At 41.3% G+C, this 19,857-nt stretch overlaps 1 protein-coding gene across 1 annotated transcript; it reads left to right on the plus strand.

Moving 5' to 3' along the window:
- The first annotated feature begins 4,028 nt into the window (after positions 1-4,028).
- LOC107282460 (apoptosis regulator BAX) lies at positions 4,029-19,857 on the plus strand. The gene is made up of 6 exons (XM_015810237.1): positions 4,029-4,086; positions 12,703-12,751; positions 13,699-13,866; positions 16,812-16,947; positions 17,049-17,153; positions 18,884-19,857. The coding sequence occupies exons 1-6, from the start codon at positions 4,029-4,031 to the stop codon at positions 18,983-18,985; spliced, it is 618 nt and encodes a 205-aa protein (XP_015665723.1). The 3' UTR covers positions 18,986-19,857.

The following is a 19,857-nucleotide window of genomic DNA, read 5'->3' on the forward strand; positions in this document are numbered from 1 at the left end:
ACCTGATAAAACGCCCCCCTGGTCACGGCCGACAAATGGTCTTCCAGTGTCAGCCGTGGATCCAGGAGGACACCCAAGTTGTGTGCCCTCTCTGAGGGGGCCAAAGTCTCGCCCCCTATAGTCAGCGATGGAGTCAGCTGACTATGCCGGGGCGCCGGCAACCACAGCCACTCGGTCTTGGAAGGGTTGAGTCTGAGTCTGTTCCTCCCCATTCAGCATCTAGTAGATAAACTGGGCCCTTTAGGCTTAAACACTCCTTTGTGCAACTGGATTCTTGATTTTCTTACTAACAGGCCCCAGTATGTGCGAGATGGAACATACATTTCTAACACCATTTTAAAGCAGCTGCGTCCTAAGTCCGCTGCTGCTCACCCTGTTGACCTATGACTGTTGTGCTAGGTTTGCCACCAACCATATTGTGAAATTTGCAGATGATACAACAGTAGTGGGCCTTATTCAAGATGACAGTGAGGGTGCTTACCGCAAGAAGGTTGAGGTTTTGGTGAACTGGTGTAAGGAAAACAGCATAGTTTTAAACATTGGAAAAACCAAAGAGATCATTGTCAATTTCTGAAAAGGCAGCCACAGCCACACTCCTCTGTGCATTAATGATTCACCTGTGGAGATGGTTACCAGCATCAAATTCCTGGGTGTGCAGTTAACAAATAGGCTGGCTTGGTCGCTAAACAGTGAGACACTGGTGGAGCAGCACCTGCATTTTCTGTGTCGCAAGAGAAAAGCACATGTTCCACTTTCTACAGAGGAACAATCCAGAGCATTCTGTCATACAGCATCACAGTCTAGTTTGGAAGCATCAGTGCTTCAGACAGGAAGGCGGTGCAGAGAGTGGTGAGGATGGCTGAAAAGGTTATTGGCAGTTCCTTCCATCCAGGACATAGTACATAAGCATTGTTTGAGCAGAGTTCGAAAGATTGTCTGGGACACGACACATCCTCTTCACAACCTGTTTTCTTTGTTACCTTCTGGGAGGAGGCTCTGTGGTATCCAAAGCAGAACATGCAGATTCAGTCACAGTTTTGTTCCATACAGTATTAACCTTCTGAACTCTAAAGCTTCCTCCTTCCATTATGTATTCAAGATGGACAGTGATTAATATTTATATGTTACTTATATGTAAGGGTGTAGGTCTATACATATGTTGTATATAGAATGTTTAAATGTGTGTTATCTATGCGTACACTTTGAGAACAAGCAACTAAATTTCATTTTTAATGTGTGCCATTGTGCCCACAGTAAAAAATGACAATAAAAGTTTATCTATCTATCATCTTATCTATCTATCTATCTATCTATCTATCTATCTATCTATCTATCTATCTATCATCTATCTATCTATCTATCTATCTAATTCAGGCAAAGCAAAAAAACATTTATTAAAGGATGGTCAAGTCTTTTTACTGGGTACAGAAACAAATGACAAGTGCATTTTGTATATGTGACACTTTAGAGCAGGGGTCCCCAACCTGATGGCTGTGGCTCACTAACGGGCCGTGGCTTATTTGCAACAGGGCCATGTGAGTGGTGGACACTGGTGCTCACAGCCCCACTCGCACACAAATGAAGATGTGTGCGTGTGTACCTGATGCTCACACAAAACCAAGCCCTCTCCCCCACGCTGAGCCACGAACCTTTAGAAAGCAAGTGATCGAACAATAAAAAAACATTTATACTTAAAAGTTTTAAGAAAAGTAAAACCCAGCTGGATTTATGGGTTACTCTTTCTCAGCTGGATTTCTATTTTTCTTAAAACTATTCTATGTGAAACTTGAAGAGAAAACATTGATTCTAGACAACTAGATACCAAAAGTGGCAAATTTATGGGTTTCATTTCTCTTAGCTGAGTTTGTATCTTTCTTAAAACTAGCAAGTGTATTCAGGAACTTTCAGAATAAGTTGTCTTGTTTAACATCAAAAACACAAATTGTTGAATATCAAATGGCTTGGTTAAGAAGGAGAAAAAATATTTTTCTGAGGTGAAAAAAGGGTCTAAACTGCCATGTTAAAAGTACTAGTATCACCTTTTTAAAAAAATGCTAATGCTGAAGCCTAAAATTTCAGGTAACACATGATTTGAGTTCCATGTAGCTAAACTTACATTTCTTGAGTATTTGAAAATGGTCAAAATAAAATGGCAATGCCTTACAGGAGCTGTTTTGACTGCATTTTCTGTTGTTGTTTTTAAAAAACAAGGATTTTAAAAAAAGACCAGCTTCCTATTCCAATTGTGTAAACTTATAATGCTGTATGCATGGAGGAAGAACAAAAACTGCATTTGATTTAATGTAACTGAAATTAAAACATAATTGATATGTACTGATAGAAGAAAATAGTTGTAGCTCAGGTTTGAACTTTGGAGTGTTCTCTGAGCTTGGTGGTTTTCTTGTAGATATTTCATTACCAAACTAGGTGACATCATCAGCATTACAAGAGAGTGGGGGTTGTCCTGGTGTCGTTACACCTAGTACAGTAATGAAACATCTTCAAGCAAACCACCAAGCTCAGAAAGCAGCAAGAACCCCATAGTTGATATGTTAGAATGTTTACTATCAATTTAAAATTACACAATTTTAGTATTTGGAGAATTCTGCAAACTATTAAGGATCATTTAAAGCCCTAGAACTTTAGGTTGTATATCTTTGATAACACTCGATACCCTAGTAAGGGTAACAAATTATTCAACTTTAGGGTACCTAAAACTGAAAAAAGAGAATCTTTGGCTTTATTTGATCCAGTGCTTTATTAAGCTAAAGGAAATAACTTTAAATATCTACTACTTAGTTCGGATGGAAAAAGGTTATCTATGTGGTCGCTAATGGCACATAACAGCACTTGATGACACATAATAGCAATAGCACTTAGACTTACTGTATATACCACTTCACAGTGCATTACAGCCCTCTCTAAGCGGTTTACAGAATCAAATCTATTTCTTCCAAACGCTAAATAACTCAAGCAATTTGGTTGTCATTGCCACTTGTTTGTTTCTTATTAAATTCATATATAACCCATTTCATTGTCCTGGGTTACTCTGGACTGCTTAGGATAGAATAAAATCATAAGTATCCAAACATTTAAATCCAAACATTAAGATTAAAATTAGCAACAATTAAGTACAAGATTAGAAGGCGAATTTATGTTTTAAAAATAATAAATGTTTGCCATTCCTGCATTTGAAATTATACCCAGTTTTGATTTTTATATTATTATTATTATATTATTATTATTATTATTTATTACTTATTATTATTTTTAATTATTATTATATTATACCCAATTTCACTGACTAAGGTTTTTCCGTGCCTTGCCTTCTTTTTTTGTTCATCGAAGAATTCTTAAAACTCAGCAACCATTAAGCTACTAGCCAACTCTATTTTGACGGGGAGTACAGTAGTGTGCGAATCCAATTCCACGTGATTAGCTTTTAGCGATCTTAGTGCAAGCTTGCACGTTTACGCAAAAGCAAATCCAACAGTTTTTTAAATTGAAGTTCATTTTGCTGCCCCCTACTGGCAGTGCCGGGGGAACCAAAGTCTGTCTTCGAACTGGGCGGGGTCTCCTTGCCTCCTCCGCATCACACGATCCCTTACTTCGCATCGCACGATCGCTTTAACTTTCGCCCCTTCCTTGAGAGGAGCGACGGTACCAGGGTCATGTGACCCACGAAGGGGAGGGGAATTCTGCCCTTATATGCCTTGGCTACAAAGCAGTTCTGCGCATGAGTTGACGGAAGTTTGCGCGGTTACATTCCCCACCCCATTCCCTCCGGCTCTTCAAGCCGGCAACCAGAAAAGAGGATGTCATGGCTTCAGCCCGCCTCCCTCTCTCGGGTGCCGCTGCTTCGTCACGTGACCGGCAATGACCCTCTCCCATTCTCCCCGCTGCTTTTTTTTTTCTCCCCCCCCCTCTCACTTTTTTCCGCCTGTCCCCCTTTGCCGGCCGCTGGATCACGTGACTCTATAAAGCGGGTTGCCGCCTGGAGTCGGGGCACAGCTGAGTAGAGGGGAGCGATGGCGGCGGCAGCGGCGGGTCCCGGGAGAGAGCGGGAGCTCCCGCCTCGCAAGGAGGGTGAGCGTGCCGGGGCTCGGGGAGCAGGGAAGGCGGGGCGCGGCAGCCGGGCGAGCCTGTCGGAGGCTGAACGCCAAGGCACGCGCGAACTGCCTCTCCGAAGACGAGGGCATGCCCGGGCATGAAGATTTCCATGGCTCCCTTCGCCCTTTAGCCTGAGCGCCTTGATGCTGCTCCTCTCCAGCCTAGCGCCTTCCTGAGGAGACCGACTCCCGACAGTCGCCGTCCCCACCCAGCGGGTCCATAGCCTCTGCTGGCTGAGGGTTGTAGTCTTGCCGGGCTGAGGAAGGGCAGGGCCGTGGGCATGTTTTGTTTTTGTCCGTGCGACAACCCTGCCAGGTAGGTTCAAGTGGCGGGCAAAAAACAAAACACTCGGCTGCCTTTTGGCTTCTGTTGCTTCTTCCTCGAGAATCTTGGGTGTGCTTTTCATTTATGGAGGCTTTTATCCTTGAAGTGAATGCCCTGCCTCGGGGTGACTAAATCAGTCAGGATTTTGAAACGACAATAGGGGAACCTATCCTAGCAGGAGAGTTTTATTTAGCCCTCCAAAGATGCTGAGCGGGATTCCGATGAGGATCTGATCACTGATGATTTAGATTTCTAAAGCCACCCGACTCGAGAGCAACTCTGATTCAAATTGAAAACAAAACCACAGTACATTAATACACTCCCCCACCCCATGGAGGGTGACAAGGATGAAGAAATAGGAATAGATGTACTGTACATCAGGAACAAATCCAGATTATTGCAAGACTGAGAAAAAGCCCCTTTCAAACCTGGGTGGGAGTGGGCAATGCCAAAGCAGATGTCAGGTGCTGCAACACAGTTGGAAATGTTTGAAAAGGTTCTTCGCATGGTCTTTTCTTGTTAAGATTGTTGTAGTCACTATATTCCGAGTGGCTGGTGCGCAAAGGAATACAATAAGTTCCTGAAAACCAAAGCCACAACAAAACGAGACGGTGAGATGGTGATGGATGCCAGCATCAAATTAGAAACTGAAAATCTAGTATAAGGGCAGTGTCTTCAGGAAGTTAATTAAAATGTCACAAAATCAGCACAGAAACTTTTCAATTCTTAACAAATGAAATGAGGGAAAGCAAAACAAATTGTATTGTAATGAAGCTGTGGAGTCTATATTTTAGTGGTTTCTAGATGAGGATTTTATAGTGCTAAGCTTCCTGTTTCTTAAGTGGAATATGCAAATGCTCCAAATGTATTCCAACTGTTAATACATCCATTTTTTAAAAATGTTATTTGTGTCCCTCCCTCCCTCTCTCTCACACACAACACACACACAGATATCCAGTAATAAAGAGAAAGATGGAGTAGCTGTGCAATGCTTTTTAATAGTAATGGGACTTTGCTCTTGATAAGACTTTGTCTCATAATCATAAGTTACAAATTCACAGTCAGTTTTGCTTTTCACATAGATCTTTTGGAGTGAAGATTTAATATGTTTAAAGGATGATAGATTTGATTTAAATCACTAGTTGGGTTCTATTAGTCATTACTTTCTTGTACTTTGATATAGAAATACATTTTTCAGTACTCTTTAATTCAGTTTCTGAAAAATGGAATTTCTATGGCATTTGATACACATCTTATCTGGAGATTCAAAAATTAGTCTCAAGTGATTCTGCATGGTATGCTGTCTCAATAGGATTTAATTCCTACATTTTCTCCAGCAGAACTCAGAAATTTATTTTAAGAAACTGTACGCCCACCACTCCTCCTTCCTCCTGTCCAAGTTTCTTCCATTTCTTCACCCTCCATCTTTGTCTTCTCAGTTTTACAAAGAGAGATAAGAACTTAATGGTGTGTCTGGTCAAAGTGCCCTAACTGCAAGATCAATCAATTGGTTACCATTAACCAATATGCCCATAAAATATGATTCAAAGTTCAGATGAATATATTGATGTGCTTGAATTAGATAAGATCTCAATAACATTTTAAAATGTGATTTAACTAAATTCCTCATTTTTTAAAGAAAAACAATTTTATTCATTTTGATTGCCTATTAACAAGTATATTAATATAATTTGGTAGTTCTGTTTAGATCTTATAGTTTAGTACTTGAACTATATTTGTTTATTCCCACCTACATTTCCAAATTTGAAAAAACAAGAGAAAAAATATTTCCCATTTCTGGCAAAACATCCTTTTGGTAGGCAGAAATCAAAACTAGCAAAATGAAATTATTTAACAATATTAAAGTTTATCTGAGCTACTAAATTTTAGAAATGTATCTAATAATTTGCCACTGTATTTTTTGACAATAAAATTCATTTCTTCACCAAAACTAATATATGAATTGGATTTGTTTTTCCCTAGCTATTGTGATGGGTGTTGTAGTTCTTGTTATTGCCCTATGTGGCCCTTTGTGTATTTTTTTTGTGTAGTCTGTTTATTTTTATTATAACCTTTATTGAATTGAGAGATGGTGCTAATGTGTATGAAGCATTAGTTAATTTTTTAAAAAATGGCCATGCTTAATCAGATTAAATAGCAGTATTTCTAATTCATCATTTTTTGGCCATAACAGAAATCTAAAACTTCTTAGAAGCCAGAGGGAATGTTCCCTGGGGAATTCTTTGAATTAAAGTCCACACATCTTAAAAGTTATCAAGGCTGAGAAACACTGTGTTAGATTATTATTCAGGGCAATGCTGGCTCTGAAAATAGTTCTGTTGTCTCTAGAAACAATGTAAATCTGTCTCATTACTTTATCAAAATCAAGTTGGTGATCATTATGTAAAGGACAAGTCCCTGCTTGTTAGCAACTTACAATCTAAATTTAGATCAGGAAGGTTGAAAAAGGCACAAGGTATAAATGTGAAGAAAACAGGAAGACATAACTTGGGGCATGTTGTATGTGGATCTTCAGACACTAGAGATGGCATTGACATTTCAGAAAAAATACTGTTTTATTCTGGTGTGAAACAAACGTTTTTAATTGGCACATTCTCTCGAGTGAATGAGAGACAAGGATGTATTATTTTGTTAGGCAAAGATTCTAGATCACATTCTTTGCTGATCATGGGAGAGATGTGATAGAATAGAAAACATGGGAGGTAGGAATATGTATGTGCAAAGATTCTCCAGAATATAGGCAAATGTTAAGGGGGGGAAATGGCTAAGTACTGAACTTTTTGCGAACCTGGCATCACTGCTAACCTATAAATCTACTTTAGCCATGCCGAGCGTATTTTAAAAAGAGGTGTCGGTTCCCCATTACTCTAACATCAGGTGAACCAAAGGCATTTTCTCTTACAAAATAATAACAAATATATGTACAGGTAGGCCTCAACTTACAACTGGCTGCTTAGTGACTATTCCAAATTATGACAGACCTCCCCAGGGCTGCTTACATCTGTTTGCAGTGTTCTGTAGTCACATGACTACTATTTAATACAATATTTTTTTTGCCAGAAACCAGCATTTACTTTCCATTTTCCACCCATTGAGGAGAACAGATTCACTTAACAACCATGACAATTCACTTAACGACTGCTGCAAAAAAGGTTGTAAAATTGGGCGTGGTCACCAGGTGACTCATTTAACTAACAACCAGAATAATTTGCAACCATAACTCCAGACTGAATTACGGTCATAAGTCAAGGACTACCTGCATAAGCTCTAAGAAACCCTAAGTCAAACTATTTTTATGTTATGGCTGTAAGGCAGTTTTTCCATCTTCAGGTCCCCTGTATACAATTGGATCCCAATTTCAATGGTGCTGCTGGCTATGATTTTGGGGGATTGTGCTTTTGACCTCTGTGTGAGCCAGGTAGAAGAATGTTGAAGTTAAGAGATAAATTATTTCTGGCTGGATGATTTCTTTATTAGTTCTATGGAGACAATAAAATAATGAACTGATAACTTGAAGCAATCACATGAAATGATAGCTAGGTAAATAATTAGTCATGATAAGACAGTCTTGAAATGGGTGGCACAGTCAAAAGAAATGAAACAGGAAATGGGTTTATTTGCTAGAACTGGTCAAGGAAGAACTTGCTGAGAGCTTTTCTTTCTCTTTTATTCACATTTGAAACCGGTAAATTTCGAACTGAGGGAAAGGGGTTTCTTGGTTAAATGGGTTAAATGGTGAGTCAACCATGTGAGTAAGAGAGTGCAAACATTCACATGCTACTCTGTTTAAGTTTGCTTCTTAGTTTCTGTTCATCATTGTTGTAGTTTCAATTCATCAGTCATCAGTTCCAACCCCTTGGACACTGCAAGGCTCACTACACTATCTCTAGTACAGGGGTAGGCAACCTTGGCTCTTTTATGACTCGTGGACTTCAACTCCCAGAATTCCTGAGCCAGCATGGCTCAGCTTGGAAACTTCTCCCTTTCTCCTCAGCAGGGCTGGCTCAGGAATTCTGGGAGTTGAAGTCCACGAGTCATAAAAGAGCCAAGGTTGTCAACCCCTGCTCTAGTACAGTGGTGGCGAACCTATGGCACGGGTGCCAGATGCGGCACTCAGAGCCCTCTCTGTGGGCACGCGCATTGTTGCCCCAGTCCTGGGCCTTCAGCTGGGTTTTATAAGACCTTTTCGCTTTAGGCCTCCACCGCTGTGTGCAAAAAAAAAAAAAAGATTCAATCAATCAGTCAATTTCAACTTCTCGCGGGGAAAAAAAAGATCTTGCAAAGTTGGAATTGATTGATTGAACCTTTTAGTCCCACCCAGTCTGCTGTTACCGCTGTAGCCACACCCACCCAATGGGCCACGCCCAGCCAATGGGCCACACCCACCCAGTGGGCCACACCCACCCGGCACCCGACGATGCATAAGTGGGTTTTGGGTTGCAGTTTGGGCACTCGGTCTCTAAAAGGTTCGCCATCACTGCTCTAGTAGATGAAAACCTCCATGAAAGGTGAAGAAACCACTCTGTGCAATGCATAATTTGCTCCAATGACCAGCAGCTCTTACTCTCAGGTTCTTCCTAATGTCTAATTTGTATCAACATCCTAGAAGTTTCATCCCATTTGCTTTGTTTTACCCTCCGAAGCAAGGAAAAATAGTCCTTAGCCTTCTACAGCAGGGGTGTCAAACTGCCAGCCCGCAGGCCGGATGCATCATAGCAAAACTGCGCCCATCCCATTGCCAGCAATGGCAAAAAAGTTGTGATACGTCGCAGCACGTCACGTGATGTTGCGAGTTTGACAGCCCTGCTCTACAGTGTGACAACCCTTCAGATATTTAAAGATAGCTTTCATGCACCTTCTCCACGCTTTCTTCTCCAACCTAAACATACCTAGTTCTTTAAACCATTCCTCATAGGATTTGTTTTCAAGTCCTTTCACCATCTGGGTAGTTCTTCTCTAGACTTGCTCCTGCTTATCAAGTGCAGGACTCGGCACAATACTCTGAGGCCTGACCAAGGCAGAGTAGAAAAGAACAATTACAGTAAAACCTCTGAAAGTTGACCACCCATAGGACTGAACGAAAGTGGTCAACATACAGAAGTGGTCAACATACCAGAACAACTGTATTGATCTGTACACCTGCCTCGTTTTATTGTAGGGCTTTTATTAGAGAATGTCATACAGAAACACACGTAGTAAAAACACAGGAAAATCATTCATACAATACTGTATCATACAAAACCATACATTTACATGTGTGTTGTTTTCTCATGGTTTAATCATTCTTTCTGGGGGGGAAAAGTCAGTTTTAGTCTGTTCCTTATTCTCGTTATGAAGGTAAGTGGAAATAGCACTCTCAATGCCGACTATATCACTCAGCATACCTGGACATTTTTCCATGGCAAATGACTTTACTTGCATTATCAAATGACTGACATCCTCTTCTTTTGGAATATCTGCAATTTCTGTGTCCTCCTCACTTAATTCACTTCACTTAGGGTTAGGGTTAGAATTTTGCTTCTGCAAATGGACCAGCGTTTTAGCCATGACCCACAGCATAAGCTGGGTGCAGTAGTGCATTTCGAATGTTTTGATTATGCCTTGGTCGAGAGATTAAATTTTTGATGTAGTATTTGGAGGTAAAAATTTCAGTTTCACCTTGGGTAAGATGTTTCACTTGGAGATGGCTAGGACAATTGTCCACTACAAGGAGAATGAACTGTTTCTTCTTCATTTCTCGATCAATACCTCTTAGTCCACTTCTCAAATGGGGCACCAGTCATCCATGCAGATTTGTTAGATTTCCAGGTGACAGAAGATTTTTGGGCTGCAGGCTCTTGAATGAGTGTGGCTTTGCAATTTCACCAATCACCCAAAGGTTTTAACTTCTCTCCGGTTAAGCTAACGCACATCAGAACTGTGAAACATTCTTTAGAAAGTTTTCCACTCTTACATTTGTCATAACGAAGCTCCTGTAAGGCATCTCCTTGAAAAAGAGTCCATGCTCGACAGCGTTAAAGACTTCATCATCTTTACTGCTGAATCAAAGTCAAAAATATTGTATTCTTTGGTATTCTTCTTGAAAGAAATTCATTGCTACCAATTCTGCGTTTCACTTTTCTTACCCTTGATGCAGACTGGACTCAACTGGTCACGTTATAGAGAGTAAATGAATACTATGTGTCAAGGTCCAGATGGTCAAGATACAACTTACAGAGGTGGCCAATATAGAGAGGTTGGCTTTCTGTATGTCCGGTCTACAAAAATTAGGTTAACTTAGGGAAGTGGTCAATGTAGGGAGTGCTCAACTATCCTGTCATACAGCATCACAGTCTGGTTTGGAGGCATCACTGCTTCAGACAGGAAGGTGTTGCAGAGAGTGGTGAGAATGGCTGAAAAGATCATTGGCAGCTCCCTCCCTCCCATCCAGGACATAGCACAGAAGCGCTGCTTGAGCAGGGTCCGCAAGATTATCTGGGACACTACACATCCTCTTAACGACCTGTTTTCCTTGTTACCTTCTGGGAGGAGGCTTCGTGGTATCCGAAGCAGAACATTCAGATTCAGCCAGAGTTTCATTCCATACAGCATTAACCTTGCGAACTCTCAAGCTTCCTCCTTCCGTTATGTATTCAAGATGGACAATATTTAATATTTATTTGCTACGTATATGTAGGGATGTGGGTCTGTACATATGTTGTTCATAGTATGTTTAAGTGTGTGTTTCACTTTGAGAGCGGGCAACTAAATTTCATTTTTGATGTGTGCCATTGTGCCCACAGTATAAAAATGACAATAAAGGTTATCTTATCTTATCTGGACGCTACGCTCCTCTTGATGCTCTTCAACAGGTTTATGGCCTTCTTTTCAGCTGCATTACACTATTGGAATAGGTTGAACTTGTGATTCAAGAGTACATCTGAGTATTTCTTCTTGAGCCAGATTTACCCTGTCCTGTACGTACTTCTTCCGTCTTCCTTATCTAGTTGCATGGTCTTACATTTCTCCCTACAGACAGTCCACGGCTTACCACAGTTCATTTAGTGACCATCGAAAGTTACAAGGGCATTGAAAAAAGTGATTTATGACCATTTCTCATACTTACGATCATTGCTGCAGCCCCATGGTCACGTGATCAAAATTCAGACACTTGGCAGCTGGCTCATATTTATGACGGTTGTAGTGTCCCGGTGTCATGTGATCCTCTTTTGCGACCTTCTGACAAGCAAAGTCAGTGGGGAAGCCAGATTCATTTAACAACTGTGTCACTAATTTAACAACTGCAGTGATTCACTTAATAACGGGTTGTAAAATGGGGCAAAACTCACTTAACAACTGTCTCGCTTAGCAACAGGAATTTGGAGCTCAAATGTGCTCGTAAGTTGAAGATTACCTGTACTTATTTTTTAATCTTACTTGTTCCTGCCTGCTATTCTAGCCTAAGTCTTTTTGGATTTTTTCCCGTCTTCCCTAATATTAGCTACCCCTCCTAGCTTTGTTTTGGCTTACCATGTTAAACAATTCAAGCTGTTGCCATTTATTAGGCACGTCATAACAAAATATGTAAACTATGCCACTTGTGATAATGGCACGTGCCACCAAAGGCAGCATTTCATAGTGTGATTGTGCCAGTCAATTGATTTCTGCCATTCACTGAGCAAGATGTGATGACAGACCGTCATAGGGATTAAATGAGTCACAGAGAATGGAAACTCTTCATATCCTGGGTGTGGGATCCCAGTGCAGGCACTCCTCGACGTACGACCACAGTTGAGCCCAGAACTTCCTTTACTAAGTAAACGCAGTTGCTAAGTGAGTTGTGTTTCATTTTGCCCTGGTTGTTAAGTGAAACACTATAGATTTTATGTGAATTATGTAGTCATTAAGCAAATATGGCTTCCCCCATTGACTTTGTTGGTCAGAAGCTGCCTAGGAAGGTAGCAGATGACCATCCCAGGACACTGCAACCATCGTAAATGCATACCAGTGGCCAAGCCCCTGAAGTTCGATCACCTGACTGTGAGGTTTGCGGCAAGGGTGATAAGTGGGAGAACTGATCACAAGTCACTTTTTTCAGTGCCATTGTAACTTTGAATAATCATTAAACAAACAACTATAAATCGAGGACTACATTCAATGGTGTGAAGCAGGATGTTGGACTGGGCGGAGCTTGTTACTGTTTTTGATCCTGGAGACCTGCCTTCCCCTCATAGCTCAGGTTCTCATGCTGCTTTTCTTACCTTTCAGGCACAAGTTCAGATCAAATCCTTCAGACGGGAACCATTCTTCTCAAAAGGTGAGTACTATATTTTCAGCAAATATCTAGACCAGGATTTCTCAACCTTGATGTGTGGAATTCTGGCAGTTGAAGTCAACACATCTTCAAGTTGCTAAGGTTGAGACGCACTACAGATAGTCCTTGACTTTCAACAATTCATTTAATGACCATTTGAAGTTACAATGGTACTAAAAAAAGCGACTTATGGCTGTTTTTCACACTTATAACAGTTGTACTTAATAAATGTGGCGAGAAAAATCATAAAATGGGGCAAAACTCACCAAATTTCTCACTTAACAACATCAATTTTGGGCTCAATTGTGGTTGCAAGTTGAGGACTATCTGGACTCTAGAGCAGAATTCCCCAATCTTTCCGTGAACACAAGCACCCATTGCTCACGCAAGGGGGACATGAGCATGAGCACCCGCGACACGCAAGTGGGGACGTGAGTACCTGCGATGCTCATGCAAGTGGGGACGTGAGCACCTGTGATGCTCACGCAAGTGGGGCCATGAGCACCCGCAACCCTCACACGAGGGGCTGTGAGTGCCTGCAACACTCATGCAAGAGGTTGTGAGCACTTGCGACACTCACGCAAGTCGGGCTGTGCCCACAATGCTCATGGCGACACGAGCACATTCTCGTGGGGCCACAAACGCCTGCGATGCTTGCAGTGACGATCATGTGAGGGGCTGTGCATGCATGCATACACGCATGCACTGGCCAGCCACTCACACAGCCCAGTAGCCAATAGGCCATGGTCCGGTAGCGGACTGCAGCCCACAGGTTGGAGACCGACCCCTGCTCTGGAGGCATATAGTTCCCCTCTTGGAGAGACTAGCAATAAAGCTGTGACTTTGAGCTGCTGATTCTTCTGCAAAGACCTGCAAGGACAAAGCTGGTAGAGATCTCAAGCTAAAAAAATTTGTATGATTTATTTTATTTTACTTGGACCCTGTTTCAGCTTTATCAGGGATCGAATCCAGTGCTGTGGAGATTCGGAACGCATTGAGGTGACGATGGCAGAGCTGGATGATTCAGAGGCTCAGGCTTGTAATCCCAACACCAAATCACTAAGCGAGTGCCTGCGCCGGATTGGAGATGAGCTGGATGGAAACACAGAGCTGCAGTGGTACGTTTTGGCGACTGACTGCGGTGCCACCACTGCCGCCATTACTTCTTTAGAAGTTCTAAATCAGGGGTCTTAAACTTGGCCCTTTTATGACTTGTGGACTTCAACTCCCAGAAATCCTCAGCCAGCATGCCTGACTGAGGAATTGTGGGAGTTGGTCCACAAGTCATAAAAGGGCCAAGTTTGAAGACCCCTGATCTAAATTGTTATTTGTAGTCCCATTATTCAAGAACACTTCTGAACAACATTAACAGTTGGGGGGGGGAGAACTCTAGATAGACCTTGACTTAAATGCAGTGGAGCCCAGAATTTCCATCATATGTCATGATGGTCATAAGTTAAGGTACCCATTTGACCTGAACCAATTTTATGATATATTTATATTCTAGTAGTTATAAAGCGAGCCCATTGTCCATAATGGAGGCAGATTTTGTCAGAAGCTGGAAGTAAACGCCAGTTTCCAGCAAAAAAAACACACACCACACAGGGTAATTCGTGGTCATGTGACCTTGGAAGCTACAAATGATCATAAATGTGGGCCAGTTACCAGGTGCCCAAAATGTAATCACGTGACTGCTGGAGGGTGGTGCTGCCATTGGAACTTTGAAATCCAGGTCATAAGTACCTTTTGACGGGCATGGTAGTTTTGAACAGTTGCTAAAATCCCCAGAGTTCAAATATATATATACCAGCTATTCGTCTTCTGCCTGATAGAAGTAAGCTTTGCATTCATACAGTTATTGCTTTTCTGTCTTCTGTTAATCCCTTTGACACCTCTGTGTAATCTTGAATTGATTAAATCAATCAATTAGTTTTATCTATATTTAAGTAGTGCAGTGTGCAGAGCATTGTACAATAAAAATTAAATTAAAGCCTATATAATTGGCTAGATTAGTTGATCAAATGCCATTTAAATTGTTACAGAAGATTGTAGTCTAACAAATCCTATACAGAGTACAGATACACTTGGACAATTTTTAAAATAATTATATTAATAATTTTTGGTAGGAGCCCCCAAGCCAAAGCTAATGCCACGTGAATTGCTCTGGATTGAGTGTTGCAAGGCAGGGTACCAGGACTAGGAATATTACGCATTTATTTGATATTGCCAATTTGATGCTAAGCGAGCCTGGGAGTCTCTTAGAGGAAATTTGAATTAATTGGATAATGCAATTTTTTAATCTACCTGATTCTTCACACACAAAGGTTTTATCAGAAGGGAATTGTAGTCCCAGCACTTTAGGAAGGTGTCTGGATGACAAAAGCAAGAGGGCAAAAAAGAGCCAGTTTGGTCTAGTGCAGGGGTAGGCAACCTTGGCTCTTTTATGACTCGTGGACTTCAACTCCCAGAATTCCTGAGCCAGGAATGGCTGGGGCTCAGGAATTCTGGGAGTTGAAGTCCACGAGTCATAAAAGAGCCAAGGTTGCCTACCCCTGGTCTAGTGGTTAAGGTACCAGGGTAGAAAGCGGGAGATGGTGAGTTCAAGAACCGCTTTAGCCATTAAGCCAGAATTATTTTTGTTAGGCATAATTGTAGGAAATTATGAGAAAGAGTTTATATATCTAATTTTACATGTATTAACTGCAGTGAGAATTGTATTCGCTCAACATTGGAAAAATGAAGATTTACCAATGGAGGAAGAGTTAATTAAAAAAAAATTTAGATTGTGCAGAAATGGATAGATTGACGTTGAAAATGAAAGAGAGAGAAGAATCAGTATATTTTAGAACATGGGATAACTTTTATCAATGACTAGAAAAACGAGGTAGAGAGAAAGGAATTTAACATGTATTAATAAGTTAAATGTTCGAAACCAGACAATATGTTGCTGATACAATATTATATATAGAGCTGATAGGCGCGACTTTTGAATTTCGTCCGGAGACTGACTTCCTTATAGATGCTGATACCAATGTGATTTTTGCAAGCGAGCTTTTTATGAGCACATGCCATACTGTAACCGTTTTAACTGTTATTTAAGTGTATGCACATGCTCCCTTGTCACTCAGCCCTTGCTCTGATGATGTCAACAGCTTGTTGATGAAAGCTTAAAGAGGGATAGAATCAAGATCACGTGAAGTATTAATACCATTTTACAATGCCTTAGTAAGGCCACACTTGGAATACTGCATCCAGTTTTGGTCACCACGATGTAAAAAAGATGTTGAGACTCTAGAAAGAGTACAGAGAAGAGCAACAAAGACGATCGGGGCTGGAGGCTAAAGCATATAAGGAAAGGCTGCTGGAATTGGGTATGTCTAGTTTAATGAAGAGAAGGACGAGGGGAGACATGATAGGAGTCTTCCAGTATCTCAGGGGCTGCCACAAAGAAGAGGGAGTCAAGCTATTCTCCAAGGCGCCTGAAGGCAGGACAAGAAGCAACGGATGGAAACTGATCAAGGAGAGAAGCAACCTAGAAGTAAGGAGAAACTTCCTGACAGTTAGAACAATTAACCAGTGGAACAACCTGCCTCCAGAAGTGGTGAATGCTCCAACACTGGATGTTTTTAAGAAGAGACTGGACAGTCATTTGTCTGAAATGGTATAGGGTTTCCTGCCTGAGCAGGGGGTTGGACTAGATGACCTCCAAGGTTCCTTCCAACTTTATTATTATTATTATTATTATTATTATTATTATTATTATTATTATTATTATTATTATTATTATTATTATTATTATTATTATTATTATTATTAAAGAAGCCTTTTTTCTTACATCCTATTTCTGGTCGTCTTGACAACCCTCTCACTTTCTGCTTCCAGGTCTGGTGAATTTCCTACAAATGACTTCAAAGAGTTTAGTTTTACAGAGGCCAACATTTAATTCTACTTGGATCATTTAAAAAAAACAACTGCATTGTATTAGGCTCCCTGAGCTTCTCCCAATATTCGACTGGGACTATCTAACTTAGGCTGTTTTTGGTTTTTTTGCTGCACCCTACAGGATGATAGAACAAGTTCAGATGTATCCCCCCAAGGAAGTTTTCTTTCGAGTGGCGGCTGAGATGTTCTCGGACGGTGCTTTCAACTGGGGCCGTGTGGTGGCCTTGTTTTATTTTGCATGCAAGTTGATCCTAAAGGTAAGTATGTCATTTCTAGTCATCCCGTTTTTGAGACACCTTCCCCAGTTGCTGTCCATTTTTTCATGGACTTACTTGGCTGTTTTCTCCTTTTTCAATAGGTAGTGTGTAGTAAATTACCAGAGCTCCTAAGGACTGTCATCAGCTGGACCATGGAATATATCCAGGAACATGTCCTGTCCTGGATCCAAGCCCAAGGAGGATGGGTGAGCTTACTTATTAGACTTTTTTATGCCAGCTTTATTACTTTATAAGTAACTCAAGGCGGCAAACATGTATAATAATCCTTCCTCCTCCTATTTTCCCCACAACCATCTTTTGAGATGGGTTGGGCTGAGAGAAAGTGACTGCACAAATTCACCCAGTCAGATTTCCTGCCTGAAACAGGATTACAACTCACAGTCTCCTGGTGACTGGCCCAAAGTCACCCAGCCAGCTTTCATACCTAAGGTGGGACTAGAACTCACAGACTCCTGGTTTCTAGGCCAGCATCTTAACCACTACATCAAGCTGGATCTCATTTACAGTGTAAATGTCATTTAGAGCAGGGGTCCTCAAACTTGGCAACTTTAAGACTTGTGGACTTCAACTTCCAGCTGGCTGAGGAATTCTGGGAGTTGAAGTCCACAAATCTTAAAGTTGCCAAGGTTGAGGACCCCTGATTTAGAGTTTACAGGGACTTTATGTTGACTTCCTTCAGATAAGAAAACTTTTATCAAAGATGTGAGCAGATTTCAGTTTTTTAATACCAAAACTCCAGGGCCCACGAACTGAAGCTTTGTGCAGTATAGTTAATTCTCAACACAAGCATATATTGAGATGAGTTTGTGTGGCCCACCAAGCTATGATTTACTTAACCATATGGTATACTAATCCATAGTTCTGCGTGTGTACAGCACACTAAGCCATATACTCTGGCTTTAAAAAATACTGAATTCATACAGACTGAGTCAAAGCCAGGCAAAGCACATGTGGTGAGAACTGGTCACATTGATCTTGGTAGTTCACTCGAGAACAGAGGCTATCAAATAATTAAAATTCCTTTTTATATTTAACAACAAAAAGAGGGGAGGTGTGAACTGCGAAGTGTTCTTAAAGCTCCTGTCTCCTCACTCCCTCCTGTATGTGTTTTCTCCCAGCTGAACAATTCCTGTATCAACATTCTGGAGAACCTGAACATTTCTTGAATTTGTGCCCTCCCCAAATTTCCAGGCGTCATGGATTTTTATTTAAAAAATTTCTTTCCCCATAACCATGACTGGGAAACGAAGGCTGCCTGTGTGGTTCAGGTGTTGGGTTGATCCTGGTGGGGGTGGGGGGGGAATGGACAAATCAAGACCACCATTGCTGGATGTTTTTTTTTTTAGGTGCTCTGTCTCAGCCCGGTCTCCTTCACAAGATCGCTGTGAAGATAGAAATGCAAAGGGAGGTGGGGCTTTCACCGGACAACTGTAAACATGACATTCTTACCTTGAGGCTTGTACAGGTAGTCCTCAACTTATGACTGTCATGGAACCTGACCGTACAATCACAACTCAAGGCAGTCATAAAGAGACCAATCCAATTGTTCAGCCTTTTTTTCTTTTTTGCACAGTCATTAAGTGAATGCCACGGTCATGAAGTGAACCAGTTGTTTGCTATGGGGCCTTTTTACCCAAAAGTGGAAGTAAATGAGAATTTTCGGCATTGCAGTCTCATGCCGGTAGGACACTTTCAAATGGCCATAAAGGCGAGCCAGTTGCCTAGCCCCCTGAAATGCAGTCACATGACTTGCGGCTGTCAGAACTTCAAAACCAGGTTGTCAGTACCTTTTGGAGGGTCCGTCGTAAGCCACAGGTCGTAAGACGAGGATTGCCTGTATTTTGCTGTAATGTGTCTTTGTTTTACCGTAAGACGTCTTTGTTTTCTCCCTCCCTTTGTTGTTTGTCCCTTCCAGGAAGGCCTCCTCTCCTTTTTCGGCACCCCCACTTGGCAAACCATTGCTGTCTTTGCTGCGGGGGTCTTGACTGCCTCACTGACCTTCTGGAAGATGTCTTAATCCTCAGCCACCTCCATAAGGAGGACCTTTTCATTACAAGAACAAGTGGAGGAGGGGCAGGTTCCCCCCCACCCCCATTTCCTAAGCAAGAAAGAAAACGTTCTAGGATTCCTTTTCAGACCTGTGTTGGGGAGCTTTTTAAAACAAATGCTGTTGCTCATATTTGGTGCCTTTTTTTCAAAAAAAAGGTGCACACTTTTTTGTTTTGATGAGTGTGTACTTCTCGCTTTGCTTTCTCCAATCAATCAGCCTCTTGGACTTAGAGGTCCGAAGATGTTAAGATTCTCTAGTTTTGAAACAATGACGGAGAACAAGGTGAAGGATGCCGGTGACTTGCTCTCTCTGCCAGCAGCTTCTGAATAACTGCTGGATGTTTATACTGTTTTTTGGAAGATTAATCCCAGATTTCTTCTGCCAACAATCCTAGCAATGCATTTGTTCAGCATCTTCAGATTAGATGTTTTCTAAGGGATCCGTGCAAACAAGTTTTGATATTTTATATTTTCCTTTTCTTGAACAGAAGCTGAATTTTGGCAAAATCCTGATAGAAAACCAAGTTCTCCCCTTACTAAACTTTGCATATTAGAATAAATTACACTTCTGCTGGTATATCTACTTTTTTTTAATAAAAGAAACTCAGATCACTGATCTGGTCACAATCAAAGTAGAGAAAACCTTTACGAATCTTTAGCAACTATTGATGTGTACAGGACTTTTAGGGCTGACTTTTTACAAAGGAACTGACTGTATTGCTGGAAAATGAGAATTTGGAAGCCATCTTTCGTTCTGCCAGATCTGTGTTTCTCTATAGAAATGCTCTGAGGGACGCTAAATAGAAACATGTTCTAATCTAAATGGGTCTGTTCCCAGTC

Source organism: Protobothrops mucrosquamatus, unplaced genomic scaffold (assembly GCF_001527695.2).
Source record: "Protobothrops mucrosquamatus isolate PMUCROS unplaced genomic scaffold, P.Mucros_1.0 scaffold8, whole genome shotgun sequence".
NCBI classification, from domain to species: Eukaryota; Metazoa; Chordata; class Lepidosauria; order Squamata; family Viperidae; genus Protobothrops; species Protobothrops mucrosquamatus.